The sequence below is a fragment of the Filicampus tigris genome, chromosome 9 (assembly GCF_054856515.1).
Source record: "Filicampus tigris isolate MCC_2025a chromosome 9, RoL_Ftig_1.0, whole genome shotgun sequence".
NCBI classification, from domain to species: Eukaryota; Metazoa; Chordata; class Actinopteri; order Syngnathiformes; family Syngnathidae; genus Filicampus; species Filicampus tigris.
In genome coordinates, this window is record NC_141225.1 from 16517051 (window position 1) to 16536073 (window position 19023).

At 39.4% G+C, this 19023-nt stretch overlaps 1 protein-coding gene across 2 annotated transcripts; it reads left to right on the forward strand.

Moving 5' to 3' along the window:
• Positions 1 to 1550: 1550 nt before the first annotated feature.
• inavab (innate immunity activator b) lies at positions 1551 to 18982 on the forward strand. Of its 2 annotated transcripts, none has more exons than XM_086041865.1 (11): positions 1551 to 1944; positions 6925 to 7051; positions 8564 to 8674; positions 11324 to 11457; positions 12936 to 13058; positions 13138 to 13369; positions 14497 to 14550; positions 14628 to 14937; positions 15757 to 15909; positions 16997 to 17708; positions 17857 to 18982. In XM_086041865.1, exons 3-11 carry the CDS (start codon positions 8620 to 8622, stop codon positions 17947 to 17949), a joined length of 1866 nt encoding a protein of 621 aa, XP_085897991.1. In that variant the 5' UTR covers positions 1551 to 1944; positions 6925 to 7051; positions 8564 to 8619; the 3' UTR covers positions 17950 to 18982. The 2 variants fall into 2 exon arrangements, with proteins under 2 accessions (XP_085897991.1, XP_085897992.1); XM_086041866.1 differs by having other exon boundaries at positions 6928 to 7051.
• The last annotated feature ends 41 nt before the right edge of the window (positions 18983 to 19023 follow it).

Consider the following 19023-nt stretch of genomic DNA (forward strand, 5'->3'; position numbering starts at 1 on the left):
TCTCCCCAGTCCATTCTGTCACGAGGAGGGCGGCGTAATGACAGTTTCCCCTCTAGAACAATGTCCGCGTCCACCAAAGCCTTCTCGGTGCTGTCAAACTCAATTAGCTTTGACCGGGGACAATATGATCGTAGAACATGAACAAGGGCCAAGGCAGGACTACAAAAATCACAAAAATACATCCAATCTGAAAGGACCAGTTGATAACTGCTGCACAGTTTAACAACAAATACCATGAACCACTCCTGATCTGTCTTTTGCTCTTTAATCACTGAAGAAGTACAATATTACAAACGGGGAACCGTACATTTGTGTCAATTACTTTCGTCTCCAGATTACAAAATACAACATACGAGTTAGCTCTTTATCGTGCAAGAACCTTATCTGTGAATCCAGATATAGTTGCAGACAGCAGGGTAAAACAAAGCAAAATAAAAGCAAATACAAATACAAATCAAACTGTGCAATGTGTTACAGTTACATATTTTCACAATAGCATAGATATAACATAGCACATGGTGAATAAAAAGTTCATAACAGGCTAAAAACAGGTGCAAAGATCATGTAGACTTGGAGGGTATCTCTCACTAACTTTTTAAATGATGACATTGGAATGAATGAATGGCGTGCCTTTTTTTTTTGCATTTGTTGCAGTGTTCCAGTCGTTTGATAGGCCTAAGGCAGTACAACCCAGCAAGTGAAATTGTAAATTTGTATATGCTTAATTCTAAACATAAAGATCATTAACATGACTAAAATCAACAAGAGCCTTGTTAGAACAAAAACAATTTCCCCGATAAACGGTTAATCATATACTATCCAGAAAGATGTGTGATTTTATGCAGGGAAAAAAACTGTTTGAAAAAAATACAACAATGGAGAAAGCTAAATACTGTGACCTAAATTGTACTATAAAACTGAATTGTTATCAAAATAAACTTTTTCACTCCTGAACCAACGAAAATTGACTCAAATGAATAATGTTACTCTTCAAAACAAACTCACTGCTGCACATAAAATGTAAGCAGCAGTCTTTGCAACACTATTTGTAAAGAAATGAGAAATAAACAGTGGAGATTATTTTATGGAACAGGACCAAATTAAAAACATTTCATAATTTAACCTTGTGCTGTTGATCCAGGTTTCTGTCATTGTGAAGGAAGACTTCACGTTTGCTGGTCAGTATGAAGGAAGCAAATGGAGGTCACCCCATCACCACAGAAGTAAACCTTACCTGCTCTCTACTGGTCAAATACCGTTATTACACTGCAACGGTATGAAAAAACATAGACTGACTAGCTTTATTTTAAAATAATAATAATAGTAATAATAATGGTTACAGATTTGTATTCATTTTTCTAGTGTAATTGAATCCCCAGAATGAATGACATAGATTTACATATTTACCAACGAAAAGTTGTTCCTTGAACTACCCATGCAGCAAATAGTAAAAGCGGCATTCAAAGACACATCTAGAAGTCGTATATTTGAAACTCCTGATGATGACGTTGATAATAATAATAACTGATAACTGAAGAGCTATCTAACAACTGTCTTGCTGAAGATTTTCTTGTCTATTCACTGTTTTCAAAACATCAACTTCTTATAAATAAAACAAATTAGTAAATTGCCTTTTGGCCATCCTTCTGCCAGAAACATTCACGCGATCTTTTTTTCGAGAGACTTTGAATGTATCAAGCGTAACTTCACTTTAACCCCCCAGCAAAAGTTTAGTTTTGGGAGTTAAAGTTGAAACAAGCGGTTAGACTTCATTTTCTTCTGTCTTTTAGAACCGGTAGATGTCTATTCGAACATACACGTTCATGCTTGTTATACTGCATGTATTACTGTGAGGGAAAACATCAGCTCAAAAGTGGGAATGCTTACCGATGGAATAAAGATTGTATGGAGTCAGCTAGCTCTAGATGCTAACTAGCCTACAAGGTAAGAAGTAAGCGTGCATTTCAGTGTTTTTTTCGGGCAACATTCCGTGCATATTCATATGATGTGTATTTTGAAGTCGGCTGAATTCGGTAGTTGTGGTGTTGTTGTGTTATAAGGATGCCAAATGTCAATGATTGCTAAAATCTCAGCTTTTTAAAGCAGGTTATCCAAAGATTCTCATTAAGCAGAGGCCCAGCGACTGTGCTTTAATCATAACGGTGCTAGAAATAAACAAACAAATAAACATCTTCAGTTTGTTTATGTACGTTCCATCACAAAGCAACCGGATAGCAATGGAGCAATTTACATGTCTATTCATCTGCTGTTCCTAGACTACTAACCCTTATTGACACCAAATGTGCACATATAATACATTTGATGTAGCAGCATCTCTATCGTTTAGTTCATTCACCTTATACTGTACATGACACGGTAGTTTAAAGTTATTTCCAATTTTCCATTTAAGAGAGTGGACAAGGAATTATTGTCTTCATTGCTTTTTACAGTCGCCAATCCTTTTTAATTAAAACTGAGAGCTACCTCTTGGGCACTGGTTAATGTGAAAGGCCATCAGTGTGATACACACTTCTGAAATTAAAAAAAAAAAGGGTTTGGTATTCTATTATCTATCCATCTGTGTGACCTATATCTTTGCCGCTGTAACGCTGAAAATTTCCCCACTGTGGTATCAATAAAGGCCTATTCTTATTCTTATTAATTAATATATGTGAAGACACTGATCGTGTTAATGATTTCTTACAATAATTGGGAAACAGGTAAATATCAATATGCAACTCTTCATTTCTATATTTCTCTGCCAGTGTCCCCCATTTTCAAATGATCATTTCTACAGCATTCTTCGACAATCACAATGTCCCATCACTGGATAGCTAATTTTAGGACAAGCCGACGGGCTACTCATGTGGTCCTTGGGGGCTCCGTAGTGCCCACGGGCACCTCTTTGGTGGCCCCTGATGTAGTATATTGTTTACAGCAAATCTGCCTCACAGTTCTGAGGCTGGGTGTTTGAATCTGAGCTCCGGCCTTCCAGTGTGGAGTTTGCATGTTCTCCTCATGCTTGTGTGAGGATTCTGTGGGCACTCATGCTTCCCACAGACCAAAAACATGTAGGTTAATTGAAGACTCTAAATTGTCAATAGGTGTGAGTGTGAATGTTTGTCTATAAGAGTCTTTTGACATCTCACTGACACGTTCAAGGGAAAAGAAGCAATGTGCAAAGGTGGCTCATAAAGATAAAGAAATGCAGAGAAGTGATGGGTTTGCAACATCCTCTTTCTGCAAAAACCCTCACCATTGTATGAATAGTGGTACTTGATAGTTCCCCTCACGTGTGTTAATGGCCGTGGTATCCAAACAACTAACCGGATGTGAAGAAATAAGATTATAGACGTGGTGATTTTGTTGTTGGTATTGAATTTGTATTTGTTTAGCTGAGTTTGCGTTGCGTGCTGTCCATTAAAATATTCCACAGTCTTCACATTCCAGAGTGCTGACCTGAGGGCAAGAGGTCAGAGGTAGCTTGAACCTTAACACCTCGCGGCCCACAGCTTGCACACAACGAATTATTTTACAAGTTTTTTGTAACAGTCATTCAAAAAAATATGAAAATGCAATGTGAAATGTTTGACTGATTCCAATAGTGCTGCCCTAAAATCACCTTCAAGATTGAACACAAAAGTCTGATCAGTGTTCATAGCTGTCATACAAGTGTAAAAATAGACTAAATTCTGTACATGACATGTCATTATGGGGTTTTATGTGTACAAATTGTGGATTTTTTTTCCTAGAGCAGGCAGCACAGCAAGAAAGGAAGTTGTCAGCAGCCACTATGACTGGGACAATACACTTTCATCCCAATCCGACACGGATGCTGATACTTGGGTTGCGATCCGAGAAGAATTGCGATACTTAAATATTATGAAAATATATATTAAAAAAAACTGAGGCATGTGTTTCTAAAGGTTTAACTTAAGTGCCATTTGACATTTAGGCAAGTGCGACGATTGAAAAGTGCATAGACTGTTCCAGTAACTGTTCCTGATACACAAGAGTGCAATAAATAAAACTCCATTCACAAATCTCAACTTTAATGACCTTAAATATAAATATAAATATAAGGTATCGAAAGTATCGATACTTCATCAACGCATCGATACTTGGTATTGGCATAAAAAGTATCACGATACTTCGCCATATGATATTTTTCCCAACTCTAATAGCCACACTGATGGATATTGTCACTTTTGGTAGGTACTCACCTTGCTTTGTTTGCTTATAGTGGCCGTGCTACAGACTTTATACTACATCTACTAACTGTATTTTTATTTGTAGAAGATAGAAAACATAATTAAAATAGTTTTATACATACCATATACTGTACAGTATTTTGGGCATGTGCTACGAAATATATTCTTGAGTTTAACCCATCCCTGAGGCACACTGAGCAAAAATCTTGTTCCCAATCCGATTTTGTGTCAGGACTCAGGATTACTTCGGACGGTGAACTTTACATGCTTTGTAAATACTTTAGATTTTTACTACACGTTACATGTTTACTAATACATTGAATATACTGTATGTAAAGTTCATGGCGCTACACACGGGCACCGGTCGTCTGGTCGTACACTTGTAAAAATGACTTGAGATTATTTAAAGAATTTGTTTAGCCAGCTGGTGGTTTGCAGACACAAAGGCCTTTCTGGTCTCGGTCTCTCTCTGCTTTAGAAAAGCAAACCATGACCTCCACCAACTGGTTCCACTGGACCAGTCTTGTATGAGGGAAGTCAACTGAACATCCTGACTTGTCGACACAATGAGAAAGATGGATTGGAATAATTAGACCTTTTTAGTTGTGTTACTTAACATACTGATGGAGTTTAGTGATTAAGATATTTCCTGGCAGATCCCTAAGATTTTGTTTGCATTTTACTTTTTAATTGAAAGCTCCAGTAGCAATCATCCACTGCATTTCTTATCTCCTTTTAGGTTCGCCAACTACCTGGCATGCAGCCTGTTTAAACAAAATTCCAGCATGTTTATCTCCATACTTTATTATAATCACAGCTTTAACTCATTTACAAATAACCCGGCCAGCAATTCTTGGCTAATACCTGCAGATTATATCAGCAAGCAGCTCTGCCTGTTTGGTTTCATCCATCGCTTAAAACATTCAGTGAAACCTTTCAAGGTCAACTATTCTGTTCCTGGGTTCTGCTCTGTTGCTAATTTGTTCAGATCTCAAAACCATTCCTGTCATAACAAATATTGGAGACAAAATATTATAGCATACAGAAGAAAAACGTTTCACTTTATGAAATAAAGCTAATTTGATGGAATGCATTTGCATAGGATATTAAAGTGGAAGTCAACCCAAACATATTTTTTTTCAAGAATATGTTCTATGCAAGCCCACTATTTGAAACATGGCATTCTGATAAATATTGCGTTTGTGGGGTATGAGTTAAGCAGAAAAATCCACGGCCATTTTGTCACCTGTGTCGATTGAAAATGACATCACAAATGCTCAGTGCTCAGGTAACGATCAATCACGGCTGACCTGTTATCTGAAGCTGAACCGTGATTGGTTGTTACCTAAGCCCTAAGCAGTTGTGATGTCATTTTCAGTCGACAGAAGTGACAAAATGGCCGCCCCCTGAGATGGCTAAAAAGAGGTGGATTTTGCTACTGAACTCATATTCCACAAACATAATATGAATCAAATGCCTGCCGTATTTCAACTAGTGGGCCTGTTGGGAACATATTCTTGAAAGAAATATGTTTGGTTTGATTTCCTCTTTAAAGTGGACTATGACTATCTACTATTGCTGCACGTGTCTTTCATTTGAACTAATTTCTGGAATTTCGATTCCTGCTTTGTCACTCATTGTATACTGTAGTGGTTCACTGGCGTGACTTCCGTGGCGGCTGTCTGGATGCAGTTTCTATGAATGTGAGTGTGAATAGTTGTCCGTCTTTATAGTTGCCCTTGACCGGCAAACACTCTAGAGTCCACCCTTTGCCTGGTTTGAATTTTCTTGCTATATAAAGAAATTTAACAGACCATATCTTGGTTAGACATTTATGCAGAGCCCCGTTGTCTCTCCCTTGGGCCCACTGCTACACAAACTTCATAAAATGTGATTAATTTGGTTTTGCACGCTATGTAGCAAACAAACCAAACAACAATGAAAGCATAACCCCCTCGTGGAAGTCATTAACAGATTGAAACAGTTGCTCCCCGCTCCCCCACCCCATCTTCTCCGAGCGTGTGTTTTGTCGGAGCCGTGTCATGTGGGAGCTTCTTTTTCAATGTCTGGAACTTTTATTCCGTGCGTGTGTGACTGGTCACTGACGACATTCCTGGCAATCCTAAATGAATATTGAGATTCAGGATGAATGCGAGCCATGCGGTGAGACAGCAGGTGCCGTTGTGGGTCTCGATAAATCACGCAGACTATCCCACCAGCATGTGTTTCCCCCTCGGAAGTAACAAAAGTGGCCTTGAAGGAAGGAAGGAAGGTGCTCAATGTGTACAAGTTCTGCTTCAATCACGAGTGAGCCATTAGACCATCCAAGAGATGGCACTAGTTAATTCATGGTCGCACTGTTTAATAATGGTTTTTTTCCTATAAAGAGAGCACCAACAGTCCCTTACTGACATGTGTTACCAATACTGACCACAACATGTGGCTTTTCTTCCCTAATTTACTTCTTTGAATTAGTTGTGCTCCAACTGCGTGTTCTTCTGCCTTCCTTGAGAAAAATTCCAGTGATACTTTCAATCAGGCTTTCCCCAAAGGGCACTCTCGTTAGTCAGGATGGCCTCCCTCATCCATCACTGATAAGCGCAGATATAATTGCAATGAAATTCCCAGTAACCTGCTCATTGTTGTTGACACAGTTTGAAAGTCAGATGGGAGTTATATGATACTGACTCTGCGTGTGGCCACTCCCTTCCAGCAGGCAGCGCTTTCTTCAGTGGGCCAGGCTCTCATTCCTGTCCATACTTCACGCTGGCCAGCCTTCTATCAGCACGCACACTCTGAGGGACTGTTCACACTTTGAAGTTCAGCCATTCTTCCAAAAAGTAAGTGCATTCTCATACAAACTGAAAAGCAAGTCCATCTTTGTTTCTGTTCTTTTTTTTTTTCTCAATCCACAATCCCTCAGTTCGTGTGAACAGTCAGTCCTGATAGCAGTACGTTTTGAACGATGCTTCATGGTGAATAACGTAAATGCCTTTCCTGCTGTTGCTCAGAACAGTTTGTTTCTAATGATCATACAGATGTGGTCCAAAGTTTGGCTGCAATTTTGTGCTTCAGTTTTCAGTCTGTGACTCACATTGCTTCTATATTGTTGTAATGAGCAATAAAAGTTCATGATTTGAATTCCAAAGAACTCCTTCTGAAGATTATGCTACTGGATGTTACTTTTACACATTATTGACCAATCTAAAGTGTTTCTTTCACGATGCAATGCTAATGGTGGAGCATACTTGCCATTGTTGGGGTCTCCTGAAAAGTGACTATTTCGGAGGCACAAGGTTTTTGGATCGACGTCAGCGATATGAATAAAAAAAATGTTATTGCATTGTGTTTCAAACCAACTGGCTTTGCCACATCAATCATTGTTTTGATGCGGAGCACAACACTCGTAAGAATGGAGACATTGTTAATGTGTTAAAATAAAAAGTGGTGACAGCCTTGACTGTCTAAGGACTGTAATATTTAATTCTGATGATTGAAAATTGTATTTTTAGGAACCAAGTGTAATTTATTGAAGGTTAAATTAGGATCAATTGCTTTTATTTTTCTTTCTTTCTGATGATTTCATAGTAAAATATAAAGATCACACCATGAAGTTTTAATGTGGCTTTTCTGTCTGTGGTTAAAATAAGAAAATATTGCAATATTGTAGTCAGCATTGTTTAAGCTGATAAGGTTCATCCCTTGTTGTTTATCTGCGGCGAAAGCAGTTTAGCAACACAGTGTCCAGTTTACACCTAAGCAAGTCACAGTCATATGAGCGTAATGCAGGATGTGTCATGTTCACGTCATGTCGAGGCTGAGAACAGGAGCCTTTTTTTTTTTTTTTTATAAAGGCACTTTACTGCATGGAGCCGTGCAGTGTGCAAACATGTAATAACCTTCACATTGTACCTCCTTGGCTTCCCACGGCTATCCAAGCTGAACTTCCTCTGCGCGTTGGAATGCGACGCTGCCACGCCACTGCATGCCGCTGATCCCTTTTAGTTAATAATCGAACCAGGAGTTATGATACTGGCATCGTATGACAACAGAGCAGTCACAGGAAACAACCCAGACCTGGCTACACACGCTTGCACTGCTATAAGCTATGACTCCACCTGTGTGAGTGTGGGGTCAAAGTGGCAAGTCACACCTGAGTCATTCCAGCTACAGTTCACATTAGATGAAAGTGGGTCTTTGATAGATAATAGTTTGCTTAGTCTCTATTGATGTTGAGTTTAACCCCTATGTGTCGCTCAGTCGAAACAATGTTGGGAAAGCTCTTGTATTTGTTCTCCATATCAGAGGTGTCATCAATTTTGAAAGCTTGATTGTAAATTTTGTCTTTACAGGACATGGCGATCATTAGCTGAATTTACCTGAAATTGAATAGAAGAAACTGAAGACTATGGAAGGCAACGGCGAGATCAGCGATACTGATAGTGGTATCATCCTTCACTCTGGTAAAACATGTTCATTGTATTCATTTAGCGCGGTCATGCGCTTGTTGCATTTTTAATGGTCTTCATCAATGAAGAGTTCATTTTCACATGTTACTCCGCACTTTATGCATATCCATGCTCCCCAAATGGTTGTTAAATCACACAATATAATAATAGCATAATAGCACAGTCGATAAAATGTTTTGGTTAGTGGTGGGCTTTGCGGCTGTAATTGGGCCCGTGCTTTGGGCATGTTTCATAAAACTGTTTAAAAAAAGTTCTCTTTTATTAGGGTTTGATTGTTGTGCCAATTCTGTAGAATTGATTGTTGATGAAAAGAAATTGAGGCTAAATTGAGTGCGCTACTTGGAAATTGAGATACACTTTGCCAACCCCTCTGGGCACTGTTCTGCTCAATACACAACACTGGCAAGCAATACAACAGAAGTTCAAAACATTCTAAGTGTCGCAATAAAAATTAAACAATCACTTTTTTGTATCTTTTACTCTGTATTTTCTGCATTTTTAATATGTATACTATTTTTAGCAAACTGGACTTGCTAAAAGAGGAAGACAACATATTCGGAACACTGAATAGTGAAAATTACACTCATAGTAGTTAACACCTCTGACAAGGCTGGGCAATTTTGCCTAAAATGTATATCACAGTATAAATTAAATCCTTTCATGGTAACAGCATATATCGTGATATAAACTTAAGTGTAAAAATTACAATGTTTTTTTTTTTCTGGATGGATTACCAAGCCAAGCCAAATACACTCACTTTGAGAAAATTTATTGTGGAGATATCCAAACTCAAAATTAAAACTCAACACTTTATGATGCAAAATAGTGCAAATAAACACAAATAACATGGCTGGTATTATAAATATGTAATATATTAATATACTTTTGACCCTATAGTCATTTCCTGGCTGATGTATACAGTAACATACTGATTAATTTCTGGTTTTTGGATGTGTCGTGTATACCTACTGTATAGCTGTTGTATTTGTACATTTTACGTTAGCTTAGCGGTTAGCATGGCTTCTCCATTTTTCCGTTATCTCTTCTTGCTGTCGTAAGCAGCTACTTCTCGCCCTCCTTCGTGATAGTGTGGCTTATTTGCTGCCACGGAGCAGAGGATTAGTGGAGGAATCATGGTCGGACAGTGTTTTGCCGTAATAGCTAGGCAGATTGAGGTGAACAAGTTATCTTAGCACCCAGTAGTTCCTGTGCAATGTTCTTGAGGATATTTTGGCCACAGGCCAAATTTATACAGTAGACCACATATACTTGAAGCAGTGCTTTTCAACCTCAGTGTGTTACTGTGAAACTTTGTTCCTTAGATGATCAGTGGACTGGTTGATATAGCAAACTTGAATTTGGCATAGTCATTGTTCAAATCGAAAAGACCAAATGTTGTTTTCTCTCGCTGACCAGCAGCGTTGTTTTCGCTGTAACATGTACTGATTAGTTTTGTCCCATGTGACATTCCAGTGGCCTTAATTGACCGCGTGGTGCCTGCGCCATACAATGAGAATGTGTCCATCCATCAAGAATGGCCATTTGTCTCTTTAGAAATAGGAATTCTCTACCCTATTGTCACATTGCCACACTTCTTTCCTGTTGACACGTCAGATGTTTGTCAGTACCTGCAGGGATTCTGTTAATAATCTGTAAAGGTATGCACTGCTCAATGCATTCTGCACCAAGACACTCCCCCGGCCTGGAGGCTAATCCTCTTGTTATTAGTCTCCAAGGCGACAGACAGCACTAGCTGCATACTCACTGGCTGTCAATAGTCACATAGTTTTATTGTCACATTGTAACAATGACAAAAACACCACTTTTCTTTTTTTTTTTCTCCCCTAATCATTTTTTTTGTTAGAACTGCTGTGGTTGGATTCTTATATCGGTAACAACTCCCATGCCATGGAATAATTTTATTTATTTGAACATTTTACTGCAACTTTTATTAGTCATTTAGTTAATTCATCTGATTTTTCTTTTGGGGGGGGGGGTATTTACTAGGCTGCTTAAAATAGATTACATTTTGTTGAACAGACATTCACTCGATCTCAGTATAGCTGGTGACAGATGTTATAAAGCCTTGGAAGAGGTGCAGAGGTTTGCACACTCTGATGGCTCTTACTTTGAAGCAAGTTAAAAGCACAAGTAAAACACACTCAGTGAGCAAAACGGTTCATTGTGATGCAAGGTCTGATCACCAATTAATGCCCTCACTCATTTATGAGAACAAAATTGAAAAAAATATTACAAGAATAAAACTGTATTTTTAAAAGAAAAAATATGTGATATGACTAAAAGGTTTGAACTCGAGATCGGCTGATGCTGTTTTGTCACAACACTGTCATCAGTATGAAATTTGTGATTGTGTGAAAGTTTGCATATGTTCCTGGGAACGGATTACGCACACTCAAGAAGTCCACGTTTGTTCAGTTTGTTGCATCACCGACCAGAAGTGTTTTTATACGTAATGACCTGATTAATGTATCGCAAGTCTCTAGAAAGAGACCACAGCTCCAGTGTTTTACTCTGCTCTCTGTTTGACTTTTTGCAACTTTTTGTTCGATATATTTTGTCTTTATTCTTGTAACGATCCGATTTTCAAATTTTCTTCCCCGACTTTGTGGTTGTTAACCGCAGGCTCAGACAGCCCGACAACGCATACGAAGGATGTGAGCACGCACACGAGAGCCATGAAGCTCAAGCACCAGGCTCTCCAAGATCGACTGGAGCTTTGCCTCCTGGAGCTGAAGAAACTCTGCATTCGCGAAGCGGTGAGTAGTTTGGATCATTATTGTGTAAAATGATCATAGGCGTCTTGTTCTGTTGAAACCTTTGCAACTTTTTATCAGTTCTTTCGTCATTGGGAAAGATGTTATTCCATCATTCTGGAACTGTGCCCTCACCTTTTTATGTGCAATGGTTCAACTTGGAATGATTGATGCAACATTTACTGTGACGCCTTAAAATAACATGAAGAGATGCTTCTGAGGTTGAAAATGTTGCTCGTCTCTCTCTTTTTTTTTTTTTTTAACTTTGTCTGCACTCCTTTTTTCAGACAAGCTTCACTTTCACTTCTGTGTTCCTAAACTCCCACTCATCCACATGACAAGAATAAGCTGGCAGTTTGTAAGATTTAACATTCTAAACACTTTGAAAACGACCCATCTTCATTCAGCAGGATTAAATAGATCTTGGGAGAAAAAAACGAGAAGTTGATCTTTTGGAAAGTATGAATCATCCACTTAAGTTCTAGAGAAGAGGTCATCCTGTTTGGCCTTTTAGCCTTTTTGACACTATTATTACAACATCTAAGTTTGTTTTCTTTTTTCTTTTGTGAAAACATCGTTACCTAAACTAAGGAGTTTGTTTTCTTCAAAGTTTACTTTGTTTTGGATAGATACGTGTGATTGAGTCATGGGCCATCACAGCAAGGATGAAATAGAATTGTGGTGTGAATCTAGGTTTTTTTTTTTTCATGCTTCACAGTGAAAAATGAAAAAAATCAGACCGGCGCAAACATATCTTTGAAGGTATTCAATTTGGTGCTGATCCAGATAAGATTGTTTTGTTTGACTTTTATGTTATGGTCATTTGATTTGTTCAGTTGCATTTCCGTTTTACACGAATTCGCTTCTCTCATTCAAGCATGCGATTTCCACATAAAGCTCACTAATTGTGAAACTGGACGCATAATCGGGTAGTGGGTGTCCGTGCCAAAGTGTTGTTGCTTAAGGGTAAAATCCCACTACTGATCATACTTTCCTGCCAACACTTGGGTTGGGCACGCGTGTCGAGACTTGCTGAGGTGATCTAATAGGACGCGCCGCGCCTTTTACGCGCCCTCTAACTTGTCACTGTAACAAAACAACGAGTAATGTCGTTGGCTGTCTGAATCCAAATGACTCAAAAGATGCAGTGATTTTACGAGTGATCATAAATGTGTGTCGTCATGCACGTAGTTAGTTTTGGACGCCCCGACACAGGAGGTGGATTTACTGTGATGACAGGTGCTGAATTGTGCAACAGACTCCCAGACTTATATGCCTCAACATGTGAGGCTAGCGTGATGTTTGTGTATTGGTTCCAAATGTTCACACCTGAATGATCTCTGTAATATAACAGCTACTGAACCATAAGCGTCCATTTTGAAATTGTGTCTGCTGTGTGTATTTATCATTTCGTCCGCACATTGGTGGGCTTTTTAGTCTTGATTTCATTTCATTTTAGTTTTGATTTCATTTGTGTTAAGGAGCTGACAGGCCGGCTCTCAGGAGATTATCCTCTGCTGCCAGGAGAGAAGCCTCCACGCATCCGCAGACGTATTGGAGCTGCTTTCATGCTCGATGAGCAAAGCATCCCTCGGGGAGTGGAGGTAAAAAGCACACAATGATTGAACGTGTGACGGTCTGTTTTTTTTTTTTTTTATTAAACATTTTGTTCTGTCTTTGCAGGAGTCTGCCTTAAATCTTGTGGACGCCGAGTTGGCTCTTCAGTTTAAGATCTACGAGGCGGCACGCAAGCTTTGCGAGGAGAACCACCTGAGTAAGGCTGTTCGAAAGAGTCGGTTGGAGCAGTGCAAGCGAGAGGAGAAGAAAGTCAAACAGCTACAAGAGACTGCTTTCCAGCTGCGGCTGGAGCACGGGCGATCCTCGCCACTTCCTGCTTTTAATATCCCACAACACGGTGAGTTAGTGACGAACTCCTCCAAGGTAAAATCAATGCTAGTACATATTTGCATCAAATTGTACAGTACACCTATATACAGTGAGAAATAAAGTCTACATTCAAATGCCAGGTATGTGGGATATAAAAGAATGAGACCAAGATAAATGAAATTGAATGTTTTTTACTTTTTATCTGTGCAATTCTTTTCTAAAATCCACTTGAGATGAGGTTGCACAAGTGTGCACACCCTCTGATAACTGGGGACATCACCGTTGCTCAGGGTTCAAGTAATGACCAATCGTGGCTCATCTGTTTTCTGAAGCTGAGCCATGATTGGTTGTTACCTGAGCCCTGAGCAACTGTGATGTCATTTTCAGTTGACAGCAAGTTGCAAAATGGCCGCCCCCTGAGATGGATAAAAGCGGGTGGATTTTACTGCTTAACTCATCTTCCACAAACGCAATATTCACCAGAATGCCATGTTTCGATTAGTTCTGCATCGAACATATTCTTGTAAAAATAATTTTTGGGTTGATCTTTAAATGATGTCATTTTGTTAATTCCACTATTTTGGATTTTGTTGTTTACAATAAATCATTAACTAATTAATTACAGGTAGATAAATTCATTAAAAAAAATAATGAAATAACATTTTAAATGCGTCTTTTTTGTGGGAGTACAGACAAATTAATGTAACCAATGTTTTCAAACGCTTGATAAAATAAATGCTAGGTGGAACACGTTAAAACTCATTCACACTGCCAGACATTTCAAACCCTCTTTTACCCTTAACGTTTGAAAAAAAAATGGAAACAAATATAAATAAGTTCCTGGGATTGAATGTCTGCACTGTGAAAGGACAAATAAATGTCGATGGCAGTGAATGAGTTAAAGGTTCGAGTGGGCCGTGTGTGGCCATACATTGCCCGTAAGATTGCTCTTGTTAGGCAATGTAGGAGTGATTCAAAATAACAAGCCACATCACGTTTTCTTGACATATTGCCCACAACTATATCCATTCGCATAAATGATACACATAGCAAACAGTACTGTGGTTTGAGAAGTAAAAAATGTGGAAGCCTGGAACTCTGGGCGATGAAAAAAGTCTTGTGATTGATCAAAGCATGTTTCCCCTTTTTTGTTAGATCTCGCTGCATCTGATGACAGCTCTTTGTCTGATTCTCTGGTACAAGATGAAGGTAAGGCCCAAAGATCCCAAGGAATAATCTACCGAGATGTGTGTGTTCACTCGTAACGGTTTAATATTTGTCATTAGAAGTGCAGAGTGAGTCTTCACAGCCGTCCACAGTCCTCACTTATACAGGAGGGATGGACTCTTCACTGCCGCCCACTCCTTCTTCTAAGTCTCACACTGACGGGTCCTACCAGTCACCATCAGTGGGTCCTCAGAACCTGCCTTTGACACCAAGATCGTCTCCTCATCCCAGCCTTGACTCTTCCATGAGTTTTACCTCAAGCCCCGGCGCATATGACCTTCCTCCTATCCAGCACTCCCCGTGGTCCGAGACCAGCCTTGACCAGCCATACCAGAAGAGCAAGAAGTCGCGTTCCTCCTGCAAAGCCAGGTAATAGCGTCTATCCATCATGACACAGTTCTCAAGTTTCTATTTTGACAAGACAAGTTATGCAGCTATCTTTTTTTTTTTTTGTAAAGTGTGCGAACTTTCTTTGAGGTCTTTTCGTGCTAGATGATAAAAAAACAACAACAATGACGCCACCCTTAAGCACCCTTAATCACTGCCAGACATTTTCCAAACCCTCTTTTAACCTAATGTTTGAAATAATTTGAAAATAAGTATAAATACGTTGCTGGGATTGAATGGCTGGACTGTGAAAAGACAAGTAAATTCTTCAATGGCAGTGAATGAGTTAATAAAAGTCATTCAGTTTTCCTTAATTTTCCAGTATGTGTTGAAAATGTTGTGGGAGTTTGGCCTTGTTTATATTTTACCAGCTATCATTTGTAACATTCCATCGAAAGAGGAAAACAATCTCAGAACTCATGGTCATTTTTATCCCCTATTCTTACCTCCTCTATTATGTGAAAGGTTGGAGTTTAATATGTGCTGCCATCTACTGGTGAATACATGGTACAGTGACCAACTGGTAAAGACAGAACACCACTTGGATTGTACATCACACAAGTGTAATTTAGGGTTACCTTGTAGAACTCTCACGAAATCTTAAAGGCCAGAAATACAGGATCATGTTTTAAAATGCAGGTAACAACTGTGAAAGAAGTTTTTCATCTGCGATACAACGCATTGAAAATAGTAAACGCTAGTATTTGGAGTATGCCATTTTTCAAGCGAATTATACAGCTCAGTGTCTAATGGTATGTTTTGGCCGTTCAAATATGATGTGAAACATTTGTTTTTCTCCAGTCCAGTCAAGAATGAATTACTACCACCACTGGAGGCTTGCTTGGCACTTTCAGCTCTGCCACAGCAACTCTCCCATTTGAAACTGAGCCGTACACAGTCCAATAGCACGCCTTCCACGCCAGAGACGCGCGTACACAGGCAGCTCTCTCTCAGGTACTACCATCTATCTGTCGGCAAAGAATTCTGGTTCCAAACAATCTGCTTGGCAACATGTAGAGTCTCTAATAAAACATCTCTTGCACCACTGTTTAAATTAGCAGGTTTTTTCTGACATAAAGAATGAGACCAAGAAATGTCATTTTGAAAGTGGTTCCACAATGAATGGGGCCTATAACTTTTATCACTCAATGAAAAACATTTCTTTTACTCTTATCATGAGCCGGAGTAATGCTTAACTGAATTGATGTGGTTCCTTCTTTTAAATGGGATGTGGATGTGTTTAGAATGACCCAATCACATTCAAAATCATGTTACTTGGGAGTCGGTTTCATCAGACCATTACACATTGTTTACACATTGATTTTACGATGATCTAATAAAACCAATGTTGAACATTTTGGATGGCGCAAACACAACACAGCTTTTCAAAAGTACACCAGCAGTGAAGCATGGTAGTGGCAGCATCATGACTTGTGGGTGTTTATGTTGAGCTATCGCTCCAGCTTTAGACAATGTGAAGGGAATTAAAAACAGTTCCAAATACTAGTCTTGATAGCACAGAACCTCAGGCCTCTGATGGAAAGCAGATAGAGAAAGGTCTACTAGAACATCTGAACTTTACCTAAGGGTTAGTCAGAGGCACTTTAAATGGTGGCGGGTATGTGCTGACTCCTATTTAATATGCGTTTGAATATGACTGATTCAGTCTGAAATACAGACATCCCCAGTTATAAAAGGGTGTGCACACTTGTGCAAGCAGATTACTTCAGTTGTTTATTTACTTCACTTCACTCTTGAAAAGGTTTAGGTTTTTTGTTAACAATTGAGTTTTGTATATATATATATATATATATGTATATTTATCTATATATATTTTTTATATTGATATATATATATTGAAAACATTTGAAATGGTTTATTTCAGACTCATTTTTTACATCACAGAAACCTGGTATTTGTGTAGACTCTTCTTTTTTTTTTTTTTAATATCAACTGTTGATATTGAACTGTTGAACTGTTGAGTTGATTCGGTCTTTGCTGTGTTTACACGCATTCTAACATTTGTGTGTGACTTGCGCAGGATATCCAACCCTGAATCTTCACTCGGACAAGACAAGGACCGTGGTCGCACTAGAGGTCCGAGGAGGCGACTGACCGATTACAGCAAAACCCCATCGGAAACCCCTCCGCTCACGTTTAGCTGCGTAAACCACGCAGGCTCTGAGGATAGCAACTCCGAGCACTCGTTTGCCTCCTACAGCAGCTCCCCCAGTCACGAGCTGCCTTGTGATTTGCCCAAACACTATCAGGCTCCCTCCCCGCTCTCCGCTCCATCTGGTAGCCATGGACCTCAAGCCTCCCCACTTGCTGGGCTTTACCACAGTCCAAGACACCAGTCCAACCCGGGTGTCCACAAAGCCTATTACAATGAGGACGTGATCTACTCCCCATATGTGGACATGCCGTGGAGCTATTACACCCATCAGTCTCCCTGCCCTCCAAACAGATACGAGTACCGCTACAAAGAGGGTCCTGTACCCCCGCAGAGAGCACCGAGGCATTTGGCGCCTGATGGCAGACACTCCCCCTCCTTAGCACAATGGGATCATCCACAGTATCGCTCCAACTGCCTCCCACGGCAAGTAGTAAACGAACAGCTGAAATCGTGGCATCGGCGCAGTCAGCTTAAAGGACCCAGGTCGCGTTCCCTCGACAGACAGGGAGCAGTCAGGGTGAAAAACCTGGCGACTCTGGAGGCAATCCGATATCAAAATCAGAAGTACCAGGAGCAGGTAAGCAAAACTTGTTTAGTTTTTGCCTCACCCACAACTTGACTAATTGACTTGGACATGCACATTTATTTCTCATATCAACCAGACTACATAATAGAATGAGATTGTGTTTTCTCCAATGAATTTGATCTTGTCAACTCCCTTGCAGGCCACCCAAAGGAGAGCTCTTGAATTATCTGCTGACGACTCTCAAGGACACTGGGTTGTAGATGATGGCACTCACTATATGAGTCAAGTGTGACACCGTGAGAACGAATCAGTTTGGACTAATTGAGAAAAATCGTTCCCGATTTCATGTGGACTTGTTAGACAAATCAGCAGTTGAATAATCAACTCTCTCGTGTGTGGGTGAAAACATTACAGGTTATAATGTTGTGGTGTTTTGTGATAAAGGACTTAAGTTTGGAACATTGACATGAATGGAAACAAATAATGCACTGAAGGGACCAAATAACTTTCAGCCATTATGTGTCTCCAACTTGACGCCATGTTTATGGATTCCTGAAGTCTATTTCAAGTCGTTGTGTGAAGAATATGAGCCACCGTTATGAGATAATGCAAATGAATAATGTGCCCTAAAGTATATGTAGAATACTTTTGTGTTTGCTGAATCAATCAGCATGCTAGTTTTGCCACTTAATCGTTTTTCTGAAATTGACAGAATAGTCTTGTTTACCCACAATTTCTTGCGTCGGTGTCAGTTCATCCTAATTACTGATGTGCCTATGACTTAACTAGTTGAAACGATGCTACTGCTCTGTTATACCCAGTACTGGTACATGAAATTCAAAGTAGCATGGTAGAAAAGACTTGATACATGGCAGCTACGCTATGTACATGTCAAATGAAAATATGTGGGATTGCAGTTTGCAAGAGGCTAAACTTTAGTTTGCACCAAAATTGCTCAACATTTTTTGTGCACTGCGCGTGAAATATTGCCACTGTGTCACAGACAAAGTAGAAGTCGGTATGGTTTAACTAAACTCACTCACAGCCCCTCACTGTGATGTATTTATCTGTTATTTATTCACCTTATGAAATCAACTGAGGTCAGACTTGAAATCAGTGAAGCTGCAGAGTGAGTTTGTGAATGGCTGAAGCAGTAAACAACTTGTTTAAAACAGACTACAATCATGCTTTCCCATGTGCATTTTTACTGTTGTATTTTTTATTTAAATATTTTAGATGCTTTGGCTAAAATGGAACTCATGTTGTAATATTGTTGCATATGTAAAAATGTTTTCCTGTGGAATAAAGACTTTTATACTACTGTATTCACTGTGTCTATCAATGCGTTCATTGCCCAATATCAATC

Bases quoted from the DNA above. Each gene is read 5' to 3' on its own strand.
- inavab (XM_086041865.1), top strand. From the start codon at position 8,620: ATGGAAGGCAACGGCGAGATCAGCGATACTGATAGTGGTATCATCCTT. The intron at 11,458-12,935 runs GTGAGTAGTTTG...ATTTGTGTTAAG, and splicing joins AACTCTGCATTCGCGAAGCG to GAGCTGACAGGCCGGCTCTC. The intron at 14,938-15,756 runs GTAATAGCGTCT...GTTTTTCTCCAG, and splicing joins CGTTCCTCCTGCAAAGCCAG to TCCAGTCAAGAATGAATTAC.